The sequence below is a fragment of the Camarhynchus parvulus genome, chromosome 3 (genome assembly GCF_901933205.1).
Source record: "Camarhynchus parvulus chromosome 3, STF_HiC, whole genome shotgun sequence".
In the NCBI taxonomy this organism is placed as follows: domain Eukaryota; kingdom Metazoa; phylum Chordata; class Aves; order Passeriformes; family Thraupidae; genus Camarhynchus; species Camarhynchus parvulus.
The window spans coordinates 21,775,549-21,791,924 of NC_044573.1; the positions used below are offsets into that span (position 1 = coordinate 21,775,549).

The 16,376-nt window shown below is 44.9% G+C and overlaps 1 protein-coding gene and 1 pseudogene across 1 annotated transcript in view; both read right to left on the minus strand.

The window, feature by feature from the left end:
• The window catches only part of PPP2R5A (protein phosphatase 2 regulatory subunit B'alpha), a 40,744-nt gene extending 35,190 nt beyond the window's left edge, over window positions 1–5,554 (minus strand). The window contains exon 1 of the mRNA XM_030944552.1: window positions 4,731–5,554. Within this exon, the coding sequence (XP_030800412.1) occupies window positions 4,731–4,881 (151 nt within the window). The 5' untranslated portion in view covers window positions 4,882–5,554. The remainder of the gene's footprint in view (window positions 1–4,730) is intronic.
• Window positions 5,555–10,737: 5,183 nt separating this feature from the next.
• Window positions 10,738–11,447, minus strand: LOC115901586 (annotated as a pseudogene).
• Window positions 11,448–16,376: the final 4,929 nt, after the last annotated feature.

Here is a 16,376-nt window from a genome sequence, read left to right on the forward strand (position 1 = left end):
ACTAAGCTGGCACATGGAAGATGTGAAAGATTGAAATAGAAAAGTTCATGTGAAGACAGTCAATAGGCTCTATATTTAGGAGCTGCTTTTGATGGAAGTATATTCTAAGACCAAAAATTCAAGTCTACGGATAAAAAGGTCAATTTGTTAAGAACAAAAACCAAAATGTTCCACTCCATAAACTAGGAACAGTTCCTTAATATAGAAAAAAATTCAAACAGCTCGTTTTTCATGGAACTACTACTTTTTCATCTGTTATAGGTTGTTTATTTCTCAAGACTGTAACTTCACTAAAAGGGAAGTTTTGACTACTTCATAGTACGTCCTGCTGAGATTATAGTAAGAGGTAAACATAAATTCCTCACAGAACATCCTCATTCTTCATCTGAATTAAAGATTCTCACTTTTAAGGAAAAACTCATCCAAGATGATCACAGTTGCAAAGGATGTTGAATACAAAAGGTGGAGGATGGGAGACTACAGAAGAGGAAATAACAATGAATCATGAGGGACACAAAAAAACAAGTGCAAATCTGAGAGAGAAAACTGTCCTTTCACTTATAAATATTTATTAAGGCTGTAGTAAAAGTAAACCATTCTAAAACTTTGAAGCACACTTTCCCTTGGGGAGCAAAGGCAACTTAATAGGACAAGAAAATTCCTTTCAGCTGTTTTTAATTCCACTTATTTATGTCACTCTGAAAAGCACACAAAACCACTCAAAATGTGAGGCTTGAACTGATCCTCAGATTTAATTACATGAAAATTTTACCTATCAGCAAGGTTACCAGGCCTCTCTGCAGCATTCCCACAAAAGCTTAGCTTGAACACAGCAACTGGTTTTCAGCCAAAGCCAAGCTCTCTCTCAAGAGTTTAAGTAAAGAAAATAACCACAGTTAACACCTATTTTACACCTTGTATTTGAATGCTGGCACTGCACACTGGGAGGTCTTCTTAAAAATGTCTTCTCGTTCCAGTACACTCCACCTCTGTAACTCTTACCCCACAGAGATCCCTCTAAGTACTGCTAGTCCACGGCTGAAAGATTTCTGGATCACTCTCCAATTCTTCTCTTGTGAGGGTAAGAGGCATCAGGAAATGTTTATTCTTTCCAGCTGCAGTTGACAAGTTTGGTACACAAAAGAAAAAAAATATATTTGCTTTACAACCTGACAGGCCATATTAACTGTACTAAATCAAATCAACAAGTTGTGTTTTCTTTTCACCACTTTCCACCTGTATTTCTACATGCTGCCTCAACCAAAAGTGACAGAGACAAGCATGCACACATCTACTGGAGAGTCAGATCAGGCTCCAAGGTCAAGTTGCATGTCTTTTTCAAAAATGAAGGTAACTGCCACGTTCTATTGCAGTCTCTTAAAACAATCTCCTATTGGGACAAAATTATCACTTCTTAAGACAACAAAAATAACACTCCCTTTGCTAGATTTCTTTAAAAGCAACACTCTCAGAACTGTCCATAGAATTTTAAAGTCCTGCTGTGTATCAGCACATTACTCTGGCTGAAGATTCTTCAAAATTCTTTTATTACACAAACTTTAGGTAACAAAATGAAAAGAAGATGGGGGGGTGATTAAACAATCTTTTTTTCTTTTAAATATAATCACTGTGTCTTCACTATTTCCTATTCAGTTGTTAAATTATACAGTAAAATGGATACTGTCCTGAATAACAACGCTTTAGGAAAACTCCTAAATTACCTGAAGAACAAATTACTAAATTATTTTGAGTACCCTGCCATCACTCAGGTTTTGCTGAGCTTTCACCTACACAGGATAGATATCATCACACCCAAAGATAAGCTGAATGTTAACCACAACACACAGTCCTACCATCCCTCCTCTCCATCTCACTCCCCCAAAAACTCCTCTGAAGGGAAGAGTTTCTGCTACTGGGGACTGTTACCCACCAGTAGAGATGTGATGTAGGAGAAGAAACACACAGCCAAAGCACAGAATTTTGGTAATTCAGAGCAGCAGTACAATTAACTGCAGAAATATGTATTTTTTAGATTATCTGTCTAAAGGCTTTGAAACAACACAACTCTGAAAGGTTGTCTCACCATCTGAGCTAGCCATTCCAGTGGCAAACAAAACAGCCCCTACAGAAAAGGAAAAATCCCACAACACTCTCTACCCAAGAAGGTACTTTCTAAAGTGATAGGTAATTTCTGTTTTTCTTCTGGAACATCTCTCCCTCCAGTAAAATAGATGCAAGTGCTTTAGGCCAGCCTGGCAAACCTACTGGGGAGTTTTAAAATACTGTTTATACTTATTTTAGAATATTATCTCTTAAAAAGTGATGAAACAAGACAATACCTATAAACAAGATGAAATATTTTACAGCAGCATAATACCAAACTGCTTTTTCATCTAAAAATATTCCATTTTCCCCAATACAGGTCTGAAATACCTCAGGTTCAACATTTATTTGAAGAGGTCTGTAAAAGTAAAAACTTGTTCTAATTACACAGTGTATGCTGAGCACCTGTAGGCATCATTATAAAAAATATATATATAAAGTATATGACTGTACTTTCCTTTTCCAGCCCATTATGGCTCATGATTCTGTAGATGATACTACACTGGCAGCATCAAAACTACTGCTGAACTGCACATCAACTTTCAAGAATAAAGCAAAGATTTATCTTCCCAGACACAGATAAACAAATACTGTATTAACAAACCAGAATAGAGAGCAAAAGGAAGGGTTAAGAGGAAAAGGGAGAGAGGGAGCATTATGAAAAGAAACCATCCCATGCCCACAGCTACGTTTAGGACAAACCTAACATCACAAACCTAAGGGAGAAAAACAAGCAAAAGGAGTGCTGCTTGACTTTCTGCAAACTGGCTACTTGGGACACTACAGCTCATAAAAGTACATTTTGCCCACAATTTCTGTTCTGAAGCAGGTCTTCAAGGCGAGACTTCACATCTGAATCATAAGCATAAAGACTGAAGGGATTTTCCTTTAAGAACTTCAGGCAATAAGGTGATTCAAACTACTATAAAACCCTGCATAACTGAAGAAATTCCTCTGCTGGCTTATGGCTTCAAATTTCCAAACATCTGAGCTGCTGATGCCATGCAAAATTTCTCTGTGTTACAAGTAAAAAGCTGTAAAACCACATTCACAAAACTACAGGACTTCGTAATGCAGAGTTGAAATTTTTAATATTAAAGTCCCAGCTCAGCAAAGAATGTAAACTTGGACATTTTGCTGATTTAAGCTGGAATTGCTCCCTGCATAACACACGTATGTTTAACTGTTTGCTGGACCAGAACTCAAACTTTCTGAAGTCTGCCACCTATGTGCAGTATTTACCAAGGGCCTTTACAAAGTCTCAAGTGTGGTTTCTCAAATTCAGCCCTGAGGAAAACGTATTGTCTGCACAGCATGGGCACAGCAGAAACTGAATCTTGATTTCAAACAAGTTATCCAGGTTGTCAATCCCTCAAATCAAAGCAGTGGACCAAGGCAGGACACAACTTCATAGAGGAAGGAAAGCCCAAAACAAGCAGCGAGAACATCCCTGCTGTTATTAAAACTAACACCCAAAACCACTGCAACAAACATGTTAAAACCAAACAAACAACCCTGCCCTTGTTACTCCCCTGCCTAAGCTTATTTCTAGTCGATAACATTTCTGCTAAGAGCCAGACTTATGATTCATGTACATCTGTCACTCAAACAGCAGCAAAACGTGACAGCCTTGAAATACTAGAGACATGATTGTAAATGCCATAAAAATCAAACTGAAAAAAAATATTCCTTAGTACCTAGGAATATTTTTTAATTTGCTATGTCTTTCAGATTTTGGATATTTGCTGCAAATCAGATTTTTTTTTCCACCATCATATGATCCAGCTTCAAAAGCCTTAAGACTTTAAAGCCAGTGGAAGTAAAATTAACATGCTAGGTCACATTAAGGTAAACGCTCTCCCTTATTTTCCAAGTCCCTGACAAATGCTTTAATAACAAGTTCTGTATTCTCTCCCCAACATATCCTTTCTGTAATTTTAAAAATATACAGAAATGTATTCAAAGACGTAGAAGGTTGCAATGAACTACGCTTCATTTCTGTGACCTAATGAACCGAGCCTTCTCAAATTTTAGCTGCGGCACAGGGGATAAAACCTTCACTGTCTATCTTCTGTTTCAGCAATGCCAGCACCCAGAGTTTTCATTCACTTGAGAGTGTCTCCACACAGCACCGTGCTGGGGGAGTCTCCGATGCAGCTGCTGGAGAGCAGCAAACGCCGCTCGGCGCTGTCCGGGAGCGGAGAACAGCACGGAGCGGCCGAACGGGAACTCTCCCCGCTAACTCGGGATGTCACACCACGGGCACAGCTCCTCTCAGCAAAACCCCGTGGGAGGAGCCACCGCTCGCTCCCGGGTTTCAGCGCTCGATCGCCCGCACTCCTCAACTCAACTTATGGTCTGCATTTTCCTCAATAAGCCCTTAAAGCACACGCGAACCGGCCAGAAAAGGGGGGCGGCGAGTTAGTGGAGTCAGCGGCCGGGACAGCGGTGCTGGTTTGTGCGGGCAGAGGAGGAATTCCAGCCGCGGGTCCGTACCTGGAAAGCGCCGGGGGCAGGGGAGGACACGGCTAAAGGGCAGAGGGCGCGGGGCAGGGGCCGAGCCAGGGCAGGCGCTGTGGGCAGCGGCACCTGCAGCCGGCGGGGAGGGCGGGAGGGCAGGCTCGTACCTTTGAGCTGGGGCAGCGGCGAGAGCTCCACCGGGCTGCCCTGGCTGCGGAACTGCGAGGAGCCCTGCGAGCGCTTCTGCCTCTGCGCCTTGCGCACCGATTTCCGTGTGAAGCCATCCACCTTCTCCGCGGCAGAGATGGCCGCCGACATGGCTGGGCGGCGGGGCGGCTCTCCACGAGCATATATTGTACCGGAGGGAGAAGCGGGCGGGCAAAAAACAAAGGGGCTTGAAAAAAAAAAAACCAACAAAAAACAACAACGAAAAACACCACCAAAAACGAAGTCCTGGCTGCCCTCACACACCGCACGGACGAGGAGAGGAGCGCAGCGGGCTCTGCCGGGCGCTGGGGAGGCTCCCGGGTCGCTCCTCAGTTCCTGCTTCCCTCGCCGTTTCCTCCCCGCGCGGAGCCGCCGGGGGAGCGGAAGGGGGGAGGAGGAGGAGGAGGAAAGAGAAAACAAACAAACAAACCCAAAGACAACTTTGCCCGGCGGGACGGGGGCGGGCGAGCGCCAAACTTTCCCTGCCGGGGTCCTGCTGTCCTCAGGGCAGGCGCGGCGCGAGCCGCCGCGGGACGGGCTCGGCAACGCCGCTGCTGCCCCGCTCCCGCTTCGTTCGCTCCGCGTCCCCTTCAGTCGAGCCCGCTGTCATCGGCCGGACTCGCCCCTGAGCTTCAGCCGCTCGCCTCCACGCGCCCCGTGTCCGCCTTCAGCCGCCGCCGGGCGCTCCCCGCGCCTCCGCCGTCATCCCGCCTGGCCGCGCTCCGCCAGGGGCCGCCGTGCGTGGCGCCGCCAGAACCGCGGAGCCGCCGGGCAGCGGCCGCGCAACTTGGCGGAGCGAGCGGAGTTGAGCGGAGGGAGGGGGGAGGGGCGGGGCGGGGGCGGGGACAGCGGCCGCGGTTGGCTGCGAAAGGTAATTGACGGCCCAGAGCGACCAATGGAGGCAGAGGAGCGCGGAACGCCCCCCGCTCCGCCCGCGGCGGCCTGGGGAGAACGCGGGAGTTGGGCCGCGAGCCGGGGACCGGATGATTGACAGGCAGTTCCTCCAACCGGGCGCGGAGGAGGTGGGGAGGGCGGGGTTTCCCGGCGGGGGGAAGGGGCGGGATGGCGGGCGGGGCGCCCCGGCCAATCCCGCGGCGGGCGCGGAGCGCGCCCCGGGGTGCCGCTCGCGGGGACTCCGCCAAAGGGTGCTTGACGGGGAGCTGAGAGCGCCGGGAGTCGCGCATCTCCCCGCCATCTCTCCAGTACTCCCGACTATTTTTTTTTTCGCCCATCCTCCCGACGCCTCAGCGCTTCATGTCTCCTTTCCGTTCTGCCGGCTCGGTTGTGGGACAGCCGGCGGTGTTTGTCCCTGTCCGCAGGGGCCGTGGCGCGGGCGGGAGGCGCGGCGCTGCCCGAGCCCAGCACGGGCTGGGATTCCCGAGGAACCGATGCCGAGCTCTGAGCGCGTCCGGGGGCTGCAGCCTGGCCGGGACCCCGGAGATCCGTGACAAAGGCACGGCTGTGTGCGCGCTGCGGGGCTGCGCTAAAGCCTGCCTGCGCTGCTGTCCCGTATCCAGTTCCACCCTCCCCCGTTCGGAACTGCTAACATGTGGGATGCCTTACCTTGGAGCCATTCACGTAGAGCTAAGTTTTAAGCACGTCAGCACATTTCTTTTTACTATATAGGTTGGGATAGCAATTCAGCAAATAAGTATTTGTAGTATTTTAAGCACACACTCAAGTTTCAGTAGCTGTGGTAGGGCATAAATACAGTAAGATCACCATAAATGTTTGTAAAATGCCTTCATGACATGAGTTGGACTTTGTGTGTAAAAACCATAAATCAAAAGCCAAATTATTATAGCTTTGTGTGAATATAAAAGACTAAGAGTGTGGAAGCCTGTTTGGTAGAAACTGATCTGTTTCCTTCTGTCTCTCTTCATTTTCCTTTCCTCTGTCAACACAGTCTCTTAACTTGGGCACTTCTCATCTTCTTTGCTTTTGGTGAAATAATCTTTAGTAGAGAGAGGGAGTATGGGCCATTCAATTAAGAGTTGGACTCAGTGATCCTTGTGGGTCTTTTCTGGCTTAGAATATTCTATGACCCCTACCTGCTGAGCTGAGCTCAGAGAATCCTTTTCTATACACTTCAGATTCAATCCTGGGTAGAACATATCTAGAAATTATAGGGTACTAGTGTAATATACTTTTATCATTCTTGTAGGTGTTGTAGACTTTTCATTTAATTTCTTTATATTGCAAAATCAATTTTACAGACAACATAGCAGTCTTTAGGCACTTGTCCTTTAAACTGCCAGCTCCTGTATTGATTGCAGTAAAGGAAATCCTTGCATTCCTTACCTGGTTAATTCCCACTTCACTTCAGGGCCCACAGCTCTTACTGAGAGATCACTGGGGCCAAGCCCCTGTATCAGTGTGTTCCTCTGTTCCTGCCTGCCCTCCAACAGCTGTCATTTTCTTCTGCTCCCATTTTTAGAAACTGACACTGCCCAGCGTGTCCTGGGTACTGTTTATTGGCAACTCAAGCCTTGCTGCCAGTTCCCAGGGTAAAAGAGTCTACCTTAGAGGTTCATCAGTATTTCAGAGTTTGTAAAGGAAGCTTCCTGCAAGTTCTAGTTAATGTAAAAATGTTTTTTTCTGAGGTTTAAAATGTTTTCCCAAAGGTTGCTTAGGCTTAGAAGTGCTGTTTGAATATGTGCTGTAAAAAATCTGTTGGCAGTTGAAATTCCTGACACCAAGAACTCCTTGCAATGATGAGATTTTCATATTGACTGCACTGAAAGATATTTTCAGACTGCATCTTTGTGTATCATTTGTGAAAGAAACATCGGTGAAAACTGAGTCAGCTACACAAAACAAAACATTTATTCTCTCAAATAAATGAGAAGTACTTTAAGCCATTGAGTTTTCTTTTGCCTTTTTAATATAACTCTTCTGTTTCAGAAAAGAATGAGCAGCATCTCTGGTGACCAGCTACGGTTTCCCAAACTGAAATGGTAATGTTTGCTTTAAGTTACATGTGAAGTCAGTGGAATTACATCAATGTGTGAAATCATTGGAACATACAGGCCTGCTGGACTGGGGCATTTGGAGATAAAAAATGAAAGCAAGAGCTGTGAGTGGCAGTCTGAAATAACTGTGTTTGAGAGGGCTGGAGATTGCCCTTCCCTGCTTTCTGCTTCCTACACAGCTGTCGGAGCTGCTCTGAGTCAGCTTCTGAAGCCCCTGCTTTCCAGAGTGTATTTAAAGGCACACAGGGATGCCAGGTTACAAGCTGCTGGCTCCAGATTCAATTCATGAAGTCTGTGGTGTCCACAGAGAATGTTGTGAATAGTAATTTTATGCCAAGTTATTCCCACTCCTGACTCAGGGCCCTCAATATGCACTGAGGCCTTGATTCTGCAAAACCTCTCACGTGTCTCTAGCTTGGAAGAAGGCTCATTATCATTCATGATCATTATTCCAAATGGAGAAGCAACATTCTGGAGCAGATTTTACTGAAAGTCACATTTACACTTCTTTTCATTTAGCCACAGATTATTATTTCCTGTACTTTCTTATCATCTTTTTACCCAGAAGAGAAACCTTTGGAAAGGTGAACAAAAACATGCCGCATCATTAACTTGCAGAATCCTGGCCAAGCTGGCTTGCAGACCTAGTGCTTCAAGTACCAGGTTGCTACCAGATTTTTGCTGCAGGGAGTTGCCTGGCTGCCAGTAGATGAGGAGTTAGCTACAGCTCTGCTTTCCCATTCATCTATACAGATGCTTGGAGGCCAAGCTGCCAGAAATCTAGCTCTTCTCAGAGACAGTGGGAGGAATGTTTCTGTAAAGAGGATGCCCAAAGTGGGTGAACTCTCAGCCAAGAAAGTTTGTGGAGAAAATTTTATTTCCCTCTCAAAATGAAAATGAAAAGCCCTGTTGACTGCAACTGTGCTTGTGTTTACTACTGCACAACCCCAGCAGTTTTTCAGGGTATTTCATAGAATCACAGAATGTCCTGGCTTGGAAGGGACCTTAAAGATCATCTTGTTCCAAACCCCTTGCCATGGGAAAGGACACCTTCCACTAGACCAGGTTGCCCAAAGCCCCATCCAACCTGGCTTTGAGCTCTTCCAGGGATGAGGCATCTACAGCTTCTCTGGGCAACCTGTACCAGAGCCTCACCACCCTCACAATCATGAACTTCTTCCTAATATGTGATCTAAATCTACCCTTTTTCAGTTTAAAGCCATTGTCCCTTGTCCTGTCACTAGTAAGGCCCCCTTGTCCTGCCCCTTCTAGTAAGTCCCACTCCAGCTCTTTTGTAGACCCTCTTTAGATACAGGAAGTGCTCTAATGTCTCCCTGGAATCTTCTCCTTTCCAGGCTGAACAACTCCAACTCACTCAGCCTGTCTGCAAATGAGAGGGGCTTAGTCCTAGATTAAAATACTTCCTGGGCTAATGCCCCAGTAAAACCAAGTGAGATATTCACCTAGTTCAAGATAAATTGTATGTTTACATGTTCTGTAGTCTATGTTGGGTAGTCGATGTCTAGCATAAGTGTTCCCAAGTCTTCTGCTTGATAAATCCTTGAATAATACAGCATTAGTTATCTCAGGGCCATCTGTCACCTTTCTCCCAGAGCAGAATTTGAAATTCAGGGATTTGAATTCAGAGGTTAATTGGCAAGATCTTCTTTGTAAGGGTCCTGAGTTTGACTTCCTTCAGTATACCTATGAGTGCATCATTACAGTCTGTGGTGGGTTTAGTGTTGGTCAAATGCCCATGTACCCTCTAGATTTACTCATTCCCTGCTGTGAGATAGGATTAGGAGGAAGGTAAAGCAGGCTCAAAACTTTAAAAGGGTATAAAGAAAACTTTATTAACAGTAACTAAAAGAAAAAACAATAATAATCAGAATAAAACCTTTAGAACACTTCTCCTTCCCCTACAACCTTTTCTTTCCCACTAACAATGCACATAAACAATTCAGTCAGTTTATCACTTCTAGAACAGTCTGTCTTCAGTTCACTTAGGGAGAGGAGTCCCTCTTGTCAATTTATGGAGACTGCTCCACAAGAAAACAGTTCTCTCGTGGTTTTTATTTTCCATGAACAGCAGCCGCCTGGAAATCTGCAATCGTGAAGTCTCTCCCTTTTTTCACAGCTTTTCCCACAGCTGTGTTTATGGGCCATGTCAACTTATGGGGTACTATTTTAAGGATGAGCTGTTTAAGAGCAAAGGTTCTCTTTATCTGTCTCTGGGATCGTCTTCATCTCTGGGAACAGAGGTCTTCTTCTTTCTCTGTGGGCAATGGGTCTTCATCACTCTCTGTTCAAATTTCTCGTGTAATCACAGCTACTTCGACATCTGCTTACTTTAGCATAAATGCCTTTGCTCTTACCTACAATTTGAAACCTTCATTCCCCCATACTTTTCAATGGCTTACAGAGAAAAAGAGTCTGATGTATCGATTATGTTCTTCTCCATAGTTTTATAAGAGGATTTCAGCCCCAAGATCAAGGAATCTCCTCATCCCTCCCATCTGGGACTTGACTCTTTCTTCACTGACCTTGGTGTCTTCATGTTGTTCCTCTACATGTCCTCACTCTGTCCTTTTGAGAGAGGATTGATGTCTGTGGGTCTCATCTGTGCACTGAAAGAGTTAGTATCTCCCCCAGGGCCTGCAGATGGTTACGCGATCCCTGCTGGGCAGCAATGCAGTCTCAGTGATGGATTTCAGGCCATGCTGGGGCTGTGTTGGAATCTCAGGGGGCCCGGAGTCCCCTGTGGTGCCAGAACGGCCCCTTGGCAGCTATACGTGGAGGCATGTCCAGCTTTCTCAGTGGTTTAACAGACTGTCAATTCTCAAAGCTAATTACTGATTAGTTTTGCATGAGACATGGAGGAAACTAGTAGCGGTTTCTCCTAGAAAGTCACTTCTGTGAATGGCTCTGATGCAAAGCCAGCACACTGGAGCAGCGCACCAAGATCCTCCCTCACTTGGCACTTGCAGGGCTTCCCTTAGTGGTGCCTCCGTTGGTGTCTGGTCAAGGCTGAATTGTGCCTGAACCTTTTCCCACACTCGGGACACTCGTAGGGCTTCTCCCCGGTGTGGATGCGCTGGTGGGTGGTGAAGTGGGAGTTCTGCTTGAAGCCCTTCCCGCAGTCGGGGCAGCAGAAGGGCCTCTCCTCGGTGTGAGTCCGCTGGTGCAGGAGGAGATTGGCCCAACTCTGAAACCTCTTCCTGCATTACCTGCAGGCCTCTCACCATACTCCTTGTACACTGGAGAGCCTCCTGAAACTCTTCTGACACTCCACACACTCGTGGGCCTCTCCCCGGTGTGGGTCCTCATGTGGACACTTAGGTGGGACATCTGGCTGAAGCTCTTCCCACACTCCTCACACCTGTAGGGCCGTTCCCCAGTGTGGATTCTCCAGTGGCAAATCAGGGCAGATCTCTTGCCAAAGCTCTTCCCACATTTCGAGCAGCTGTGGGACTTCTCATCATGAAGCTGCTCATGGATCCCCAGCTCCAAGCTCTGACTGCATCTCTGGCCACCTCCCCAGCCTGGAATGGGTTGTTCCTCCTCAGATCCCCACGATCTGCAGCCATTCCTTGTGTGGGATCTCTGCGGCTTTTCCTCTCTGTTAGATTCTTGCCCCGTGGAGCCTCTCAACTTGGCCTCTTCCACAAGGTTCTGCCGTGGGGATTTGTCCTCCCTGGTCTCCATCCTCAATTCCTTCCAGAGTCAGAGTCCAACCTGGCATCCTGTTGGTCAGGGTGTTGGTAGCAGCCCTATTAAATGGTGGCTGCAATCCTCCTGGAGTGACATGTGTGCTTCTGTTGGAGCAGGGATCCTGTAGAAAGGTGTAGGTTTCCTCTGAAGGTCCAGTGGTGATGTAGATGGGCCTGATCTTCCTCTGGGAATCCTGTGGGAAAACAGCTGCTTCTCTGGAAATCCAATGGAAAAGGCTGACTGTGGTGTTCCAAGTCTCAGATTATATCCAGTTAGGAATGCTTGGCTCCTCCCTCTGGGTGGAGCCTCTCACAATGGGATTATGTAATTTTTCAGTGACACTCAATGGCCCGTTAGCAGAAGATATCTCCCTGGAGGGAGCATGGGTTGTGGAAGAGGTAAAGCAAACTGCCCAATTAACAGAAGATAACTGCTCCACCTCCAGCAGATGGGAATAGAATCCACCCCCCAGCTACATCTTGTAACCAAAGACACAGTCATTCCAGGCAAAATCATGTGTATGGATATATGCAGGCAATGGATTGTTAAAACTAGCTCTGATTCTTGTTGTGATTTTAAAAACCTTTGAATTGAGTCTTCTCTCAGACAATCCAGTGTGATTGTGTTGCAAATAAAAAATTTATTTTAAGAATTTTGTATGCACAAGCAAAAATACACTGCTTATTGTAACTGATAGTCCAATGAAAATGTATCTGAATTTAACTCCTTAATGCTGCCTGTGTCTTGAACTGTCATTTCTGGTGTAAACAGTGCTGTCTGACAATTCAACAGCAATCTTTCTGGCTCAGTAAGATGCAAAGCATCCCTTAGGGACATAGGTTTACAACTAAGCATTCAAAGTCAGTTAGCATCTTTGCCATAATGATATTTCCTTTGCAAGAATCTACAGAACATGAGCATATGTGTATTAATTAATCTCTTCTCTCTATGCTGAAGATTTATTTGCATTTTATATATATAAAAGTGGTAAAGATCTTCAGCAAGAGGAGTGGATTCATAGTATTTTTAAATGTAACAAATGGCACCTGTATTCACTGAAATGCAAAAATGACACCAGCTGCCACTGCCAACAACAAAAAACACTGTAGCCTTTCCACTACCATGTCCTACATGCTTTTGTCTGTGCCAAATCAGACCCTCATAAATGCCCATGAGCACTATCTTCAGCTTTAAAGATTGTTCAACACAGTGTTATGGAAATAAGAGGGAACTACTTCGGGTATGAAATACTTGCATGTATAAAAGAGCACCTGGAAGCCCGAGTTCTTTCAGAAGTAATTCCTAATGCTCAGTGAAGGGAATTAAACAAACAGCAAGGTTTATTCTGTCAGCTTCTTAGCAGGCTAACAAGAATTACTGCATGCTAAGAATCTGCTGCTTGGAAGCTTAATGAATGTGGCAGCCAGGAAAATACAAAACATGGCCAAGAGTTGCAAACCAGATATATATACAGGCTGTTGTGCAGAGAAATGAAGAGGATAGGGAAAATCTCTCCCTAAATCCAAGGTGGAAAGGCTTTGCTCTACCAGGGTTTCCAAGCACTTTTACTGTGTAAAAGACTTTCTGTAAAGTATTGTGTCTGCATCTAGAATTGTAACTCCATTCCCTTGTAGTTCTATTCTCTGAGGAGAATAATAGCAGAAAAATATTTTTATATTTCCGTGTGTCTCTGCTGCGATTCAGCAACTGGAAACCGAGCCAAGCCCTCCGAGCAGGCAGCTCTGCACGGCCCACTGCTGCCTCGGCTGGCACCCATTACCTGCAAATCTGCCTCAAACCAGGCCCAGGTCCCAAAAATACCTTTTCAGCAGCATTGTTTAACCTCATTTGGCAAAACCAGAATGACTGATATTAGTCAGGAAGAGTCCTAAATATTGATTTTATTAAAATCAATCCTTCCACTCCCCGGTTAATGAATGAAATGAAGTCACATGCCCTTGTGGATACTACTGATTTGTTGTATGGGTTTTTGTGTGCAGTTGTTTCAGTTTTTAAGTGTTTTCAGAGCTGCAAGAGACTTAAAAGAGACAGCTGTGGCATTTATGTAATAACATTATTTCCAGAGCTAGATCTTTGGGGAAAAAAATTAAAAGTAAGACTTGAAATAGAGTCATAAGTGTGGGTAAGCACACAGAGGAGACTGACATGAGCTTTAGAGAAATGTAAGTAATGTTTATAGTAATTTACTCGTTTGTCCTTTTGTCTGTAACATCCAAAAATACCTATTTCTGCAAGCAGATGCACTAAATGGCCTTACTGGTATTTCAGAAGGCTGTGCCTCCATGTTAGGACTTGTCTACCTCGGGGAAATGTGCTGCCCTTCCCGCAGCCCCAGCGCGGCGGTGGCTGCGTGAAAGCAGCGCAGGAATGCCCGGGATCTTGCCTTTTGTAGATGTGCTCTGAGTCACGAGGGTAGAGGCAGTGGAGCTCCTTTCTGCCAAGCTTTCCCTCACAAGTCACAGTCTGGAGCAGGATCCTGGCTTTTCCCAGCCCCTGCTGAAGGATGGAGCACCTTGTGTGACCTGCCTTGCTCTGCCTGCAGCGGAACTGACACCACAATCGCTAAGCACAGACCGTGCGGCGAGCTCACTTAATCCTCCCCAGCGAACACATGAGCCACAGTTTGCCTTTCAGTCTGTAAATTGTTCTTTTGTTTTGCAGGCTTTACTGAACACAGTTTTATTTCATGTGACTGTGCTATTTATGGAGGAGTAAATATTGCCGGGGGTCTATTTAAAAAGGCCAATGACCTGGATTTTTTTCCATTTGAATTATCTCCAGGAGTCAGACATGTTTAACAACTGATTCCCCCCCACCTTGTTTCTGTAGGCTGCAATCATTTCTAACATCTTAGATCAACACCAACTAAAAAGACAAAGATTTTGAGTGAAATAAAACTACATGTAGTATGAATGTGATCAGACAGTTTGTGACCTTGCCATTTTTGGAAGAGCTGAATTCCATCCTGATTTACCAGTTAAAAACATAGCATGTTTTAAACCTCTGAATATAAGCCTTTTTGTACTGTTGTAGTAATTTGAGTTCATAATTCTGGTTTGTTCCTTTTATTGTTGTTTTTACCAAACCAATTATCAAGTGTGTTTTCACAAATTATAAGTAAATAAATAAGCAAGCCATGTTTTCAGAAAGGGAAGATTTAAACAGGCAAATATTCTTCATGCTGTTCCTGCAATCCAAATAGCAATATTCCTTTGCTATTTAAGAAAGTTGAACATTGCAGGGGAAATAGGGCTATATTTTCACTTTAAAGAAAGAGCTTTGTGAATGCAGACAGGTAGCCAAATGTCTGGAATATTAAATAGATTTGAGTATTCTTAGAAGTTGAGCTGACCACATCTTTTTAATATTGTCTTGGTTTGGAAAGACAGGTGTTTGCTAAGGAGGGCAGGAGGCTCCCCTGAAATGGAAAAATGTAAATCCCCTCCCTCTGAATTGTTAAAAATTTGAAATTAAGGGCGGGCTCTCAGACAAAAATATGGGAGCAGGAATAACAGCTCTTTATTAGGGAAGAAAATAAAAAGATAAAATAAACAATGCAGTAAACTAAAACACCACTGACAGAGTCAGAACTCAACCTGACACCCTGTTGGTCAGGGTGTTGGTAGCAGTCCAATTGGAAATGTGGCTGCAGTCCTCTTGGAGTGTCAGGTGTGGTTGTGTTGGAGCAGGAATCTTTCCTGTCAAAAGGTGTAGTCTTCCTCTGAAGATCTAGTGGAAGAGGCAGCTGTTCCTCTGGGAAATCCAGTGGAGAAGCCATGCAGCTATTCCAGAGTCTCCAGATTATATCTGGGTAGCAATGCTTGGCTCTTCCCTCTGGGCGGAGCATCTCACAATGGGATGTTACAGTTCTTATCAGTCATGCAGCGACATTCAATAGCCTGTTATCAGCAGATGTCCCCTCTCTAGGGAGGAGTGGCTGTGGAAGAGATAAGGAAAACTGACCACTTAATAGAAGACAACTGCCATACAGATGGCAAATAGAATACAATTTGCTTGGCAATTGAGGGCATATATATATGTTTTCTTAACAGGATACAATGAGTAGTATAATGGGCTAAACAACTTGAAATTTTGCTGTAGACATACTTATCTTGACCCAGTCATGTAAAAGTATGAAAAGAGAATTTTTGTACTGAGTGCCGTTTAATATATGTTCTAAAGTCTGTGGTGTTTAAAGTGCCATGTCGTTAAAAGGCACCCCGGCTTCAGTGCAAAGCTGGCTTCAAAAGTCACAACCCACTTTTCCCCTGGAGAGGTGGAGCAGATGGACAGGGGTGGGATTCCTTCAGGCTGGTCTTATTACCATCACACCTGATTGCATTTCTTCAAAATTTCACCTTTCCTGGGGAAGGAGCATACAGGACAACACATAATCCAGTGCTCTGATAGTGTAAACATCTTCAGCATAATTCTGGCTTGAACCACACCACACCAGGGAGTAACCATGCTGCACGAGCTGCCCCGTATATATGCACATGTTTGTTTATTTATATATGTATTTGCATATACAAGTTCTACCAGTCCTGCCTAATCCTTTGGGAAAATGCAAAGAAGGAACGGCAAATCTGCTTGCCCTGTTGATGTCTTAGGAGAGACATTTAGCCCAAGGTGTTGGGGAAAATATTCAACACAACTATTAGACGTTTCTGCAAATGAAACAAAACTGATTTGTTGGAAAAGATTATTTGCAGACCAAAAAAGCCTTCTTTAAGGTTTTTCACTTAAGCCCACCACTTATTACTTCGACCTTCTAATTTTTATTGGCCCTTTTCAAACACTGGAGTTTACCAGCAGGTTATTTCACACTTGAATTAGATGTTCTTCCTTGAGTAAAAGTTGTTTCTGTGAAATGGACTGCAGTCAGTGGCACCTACAGCCTCC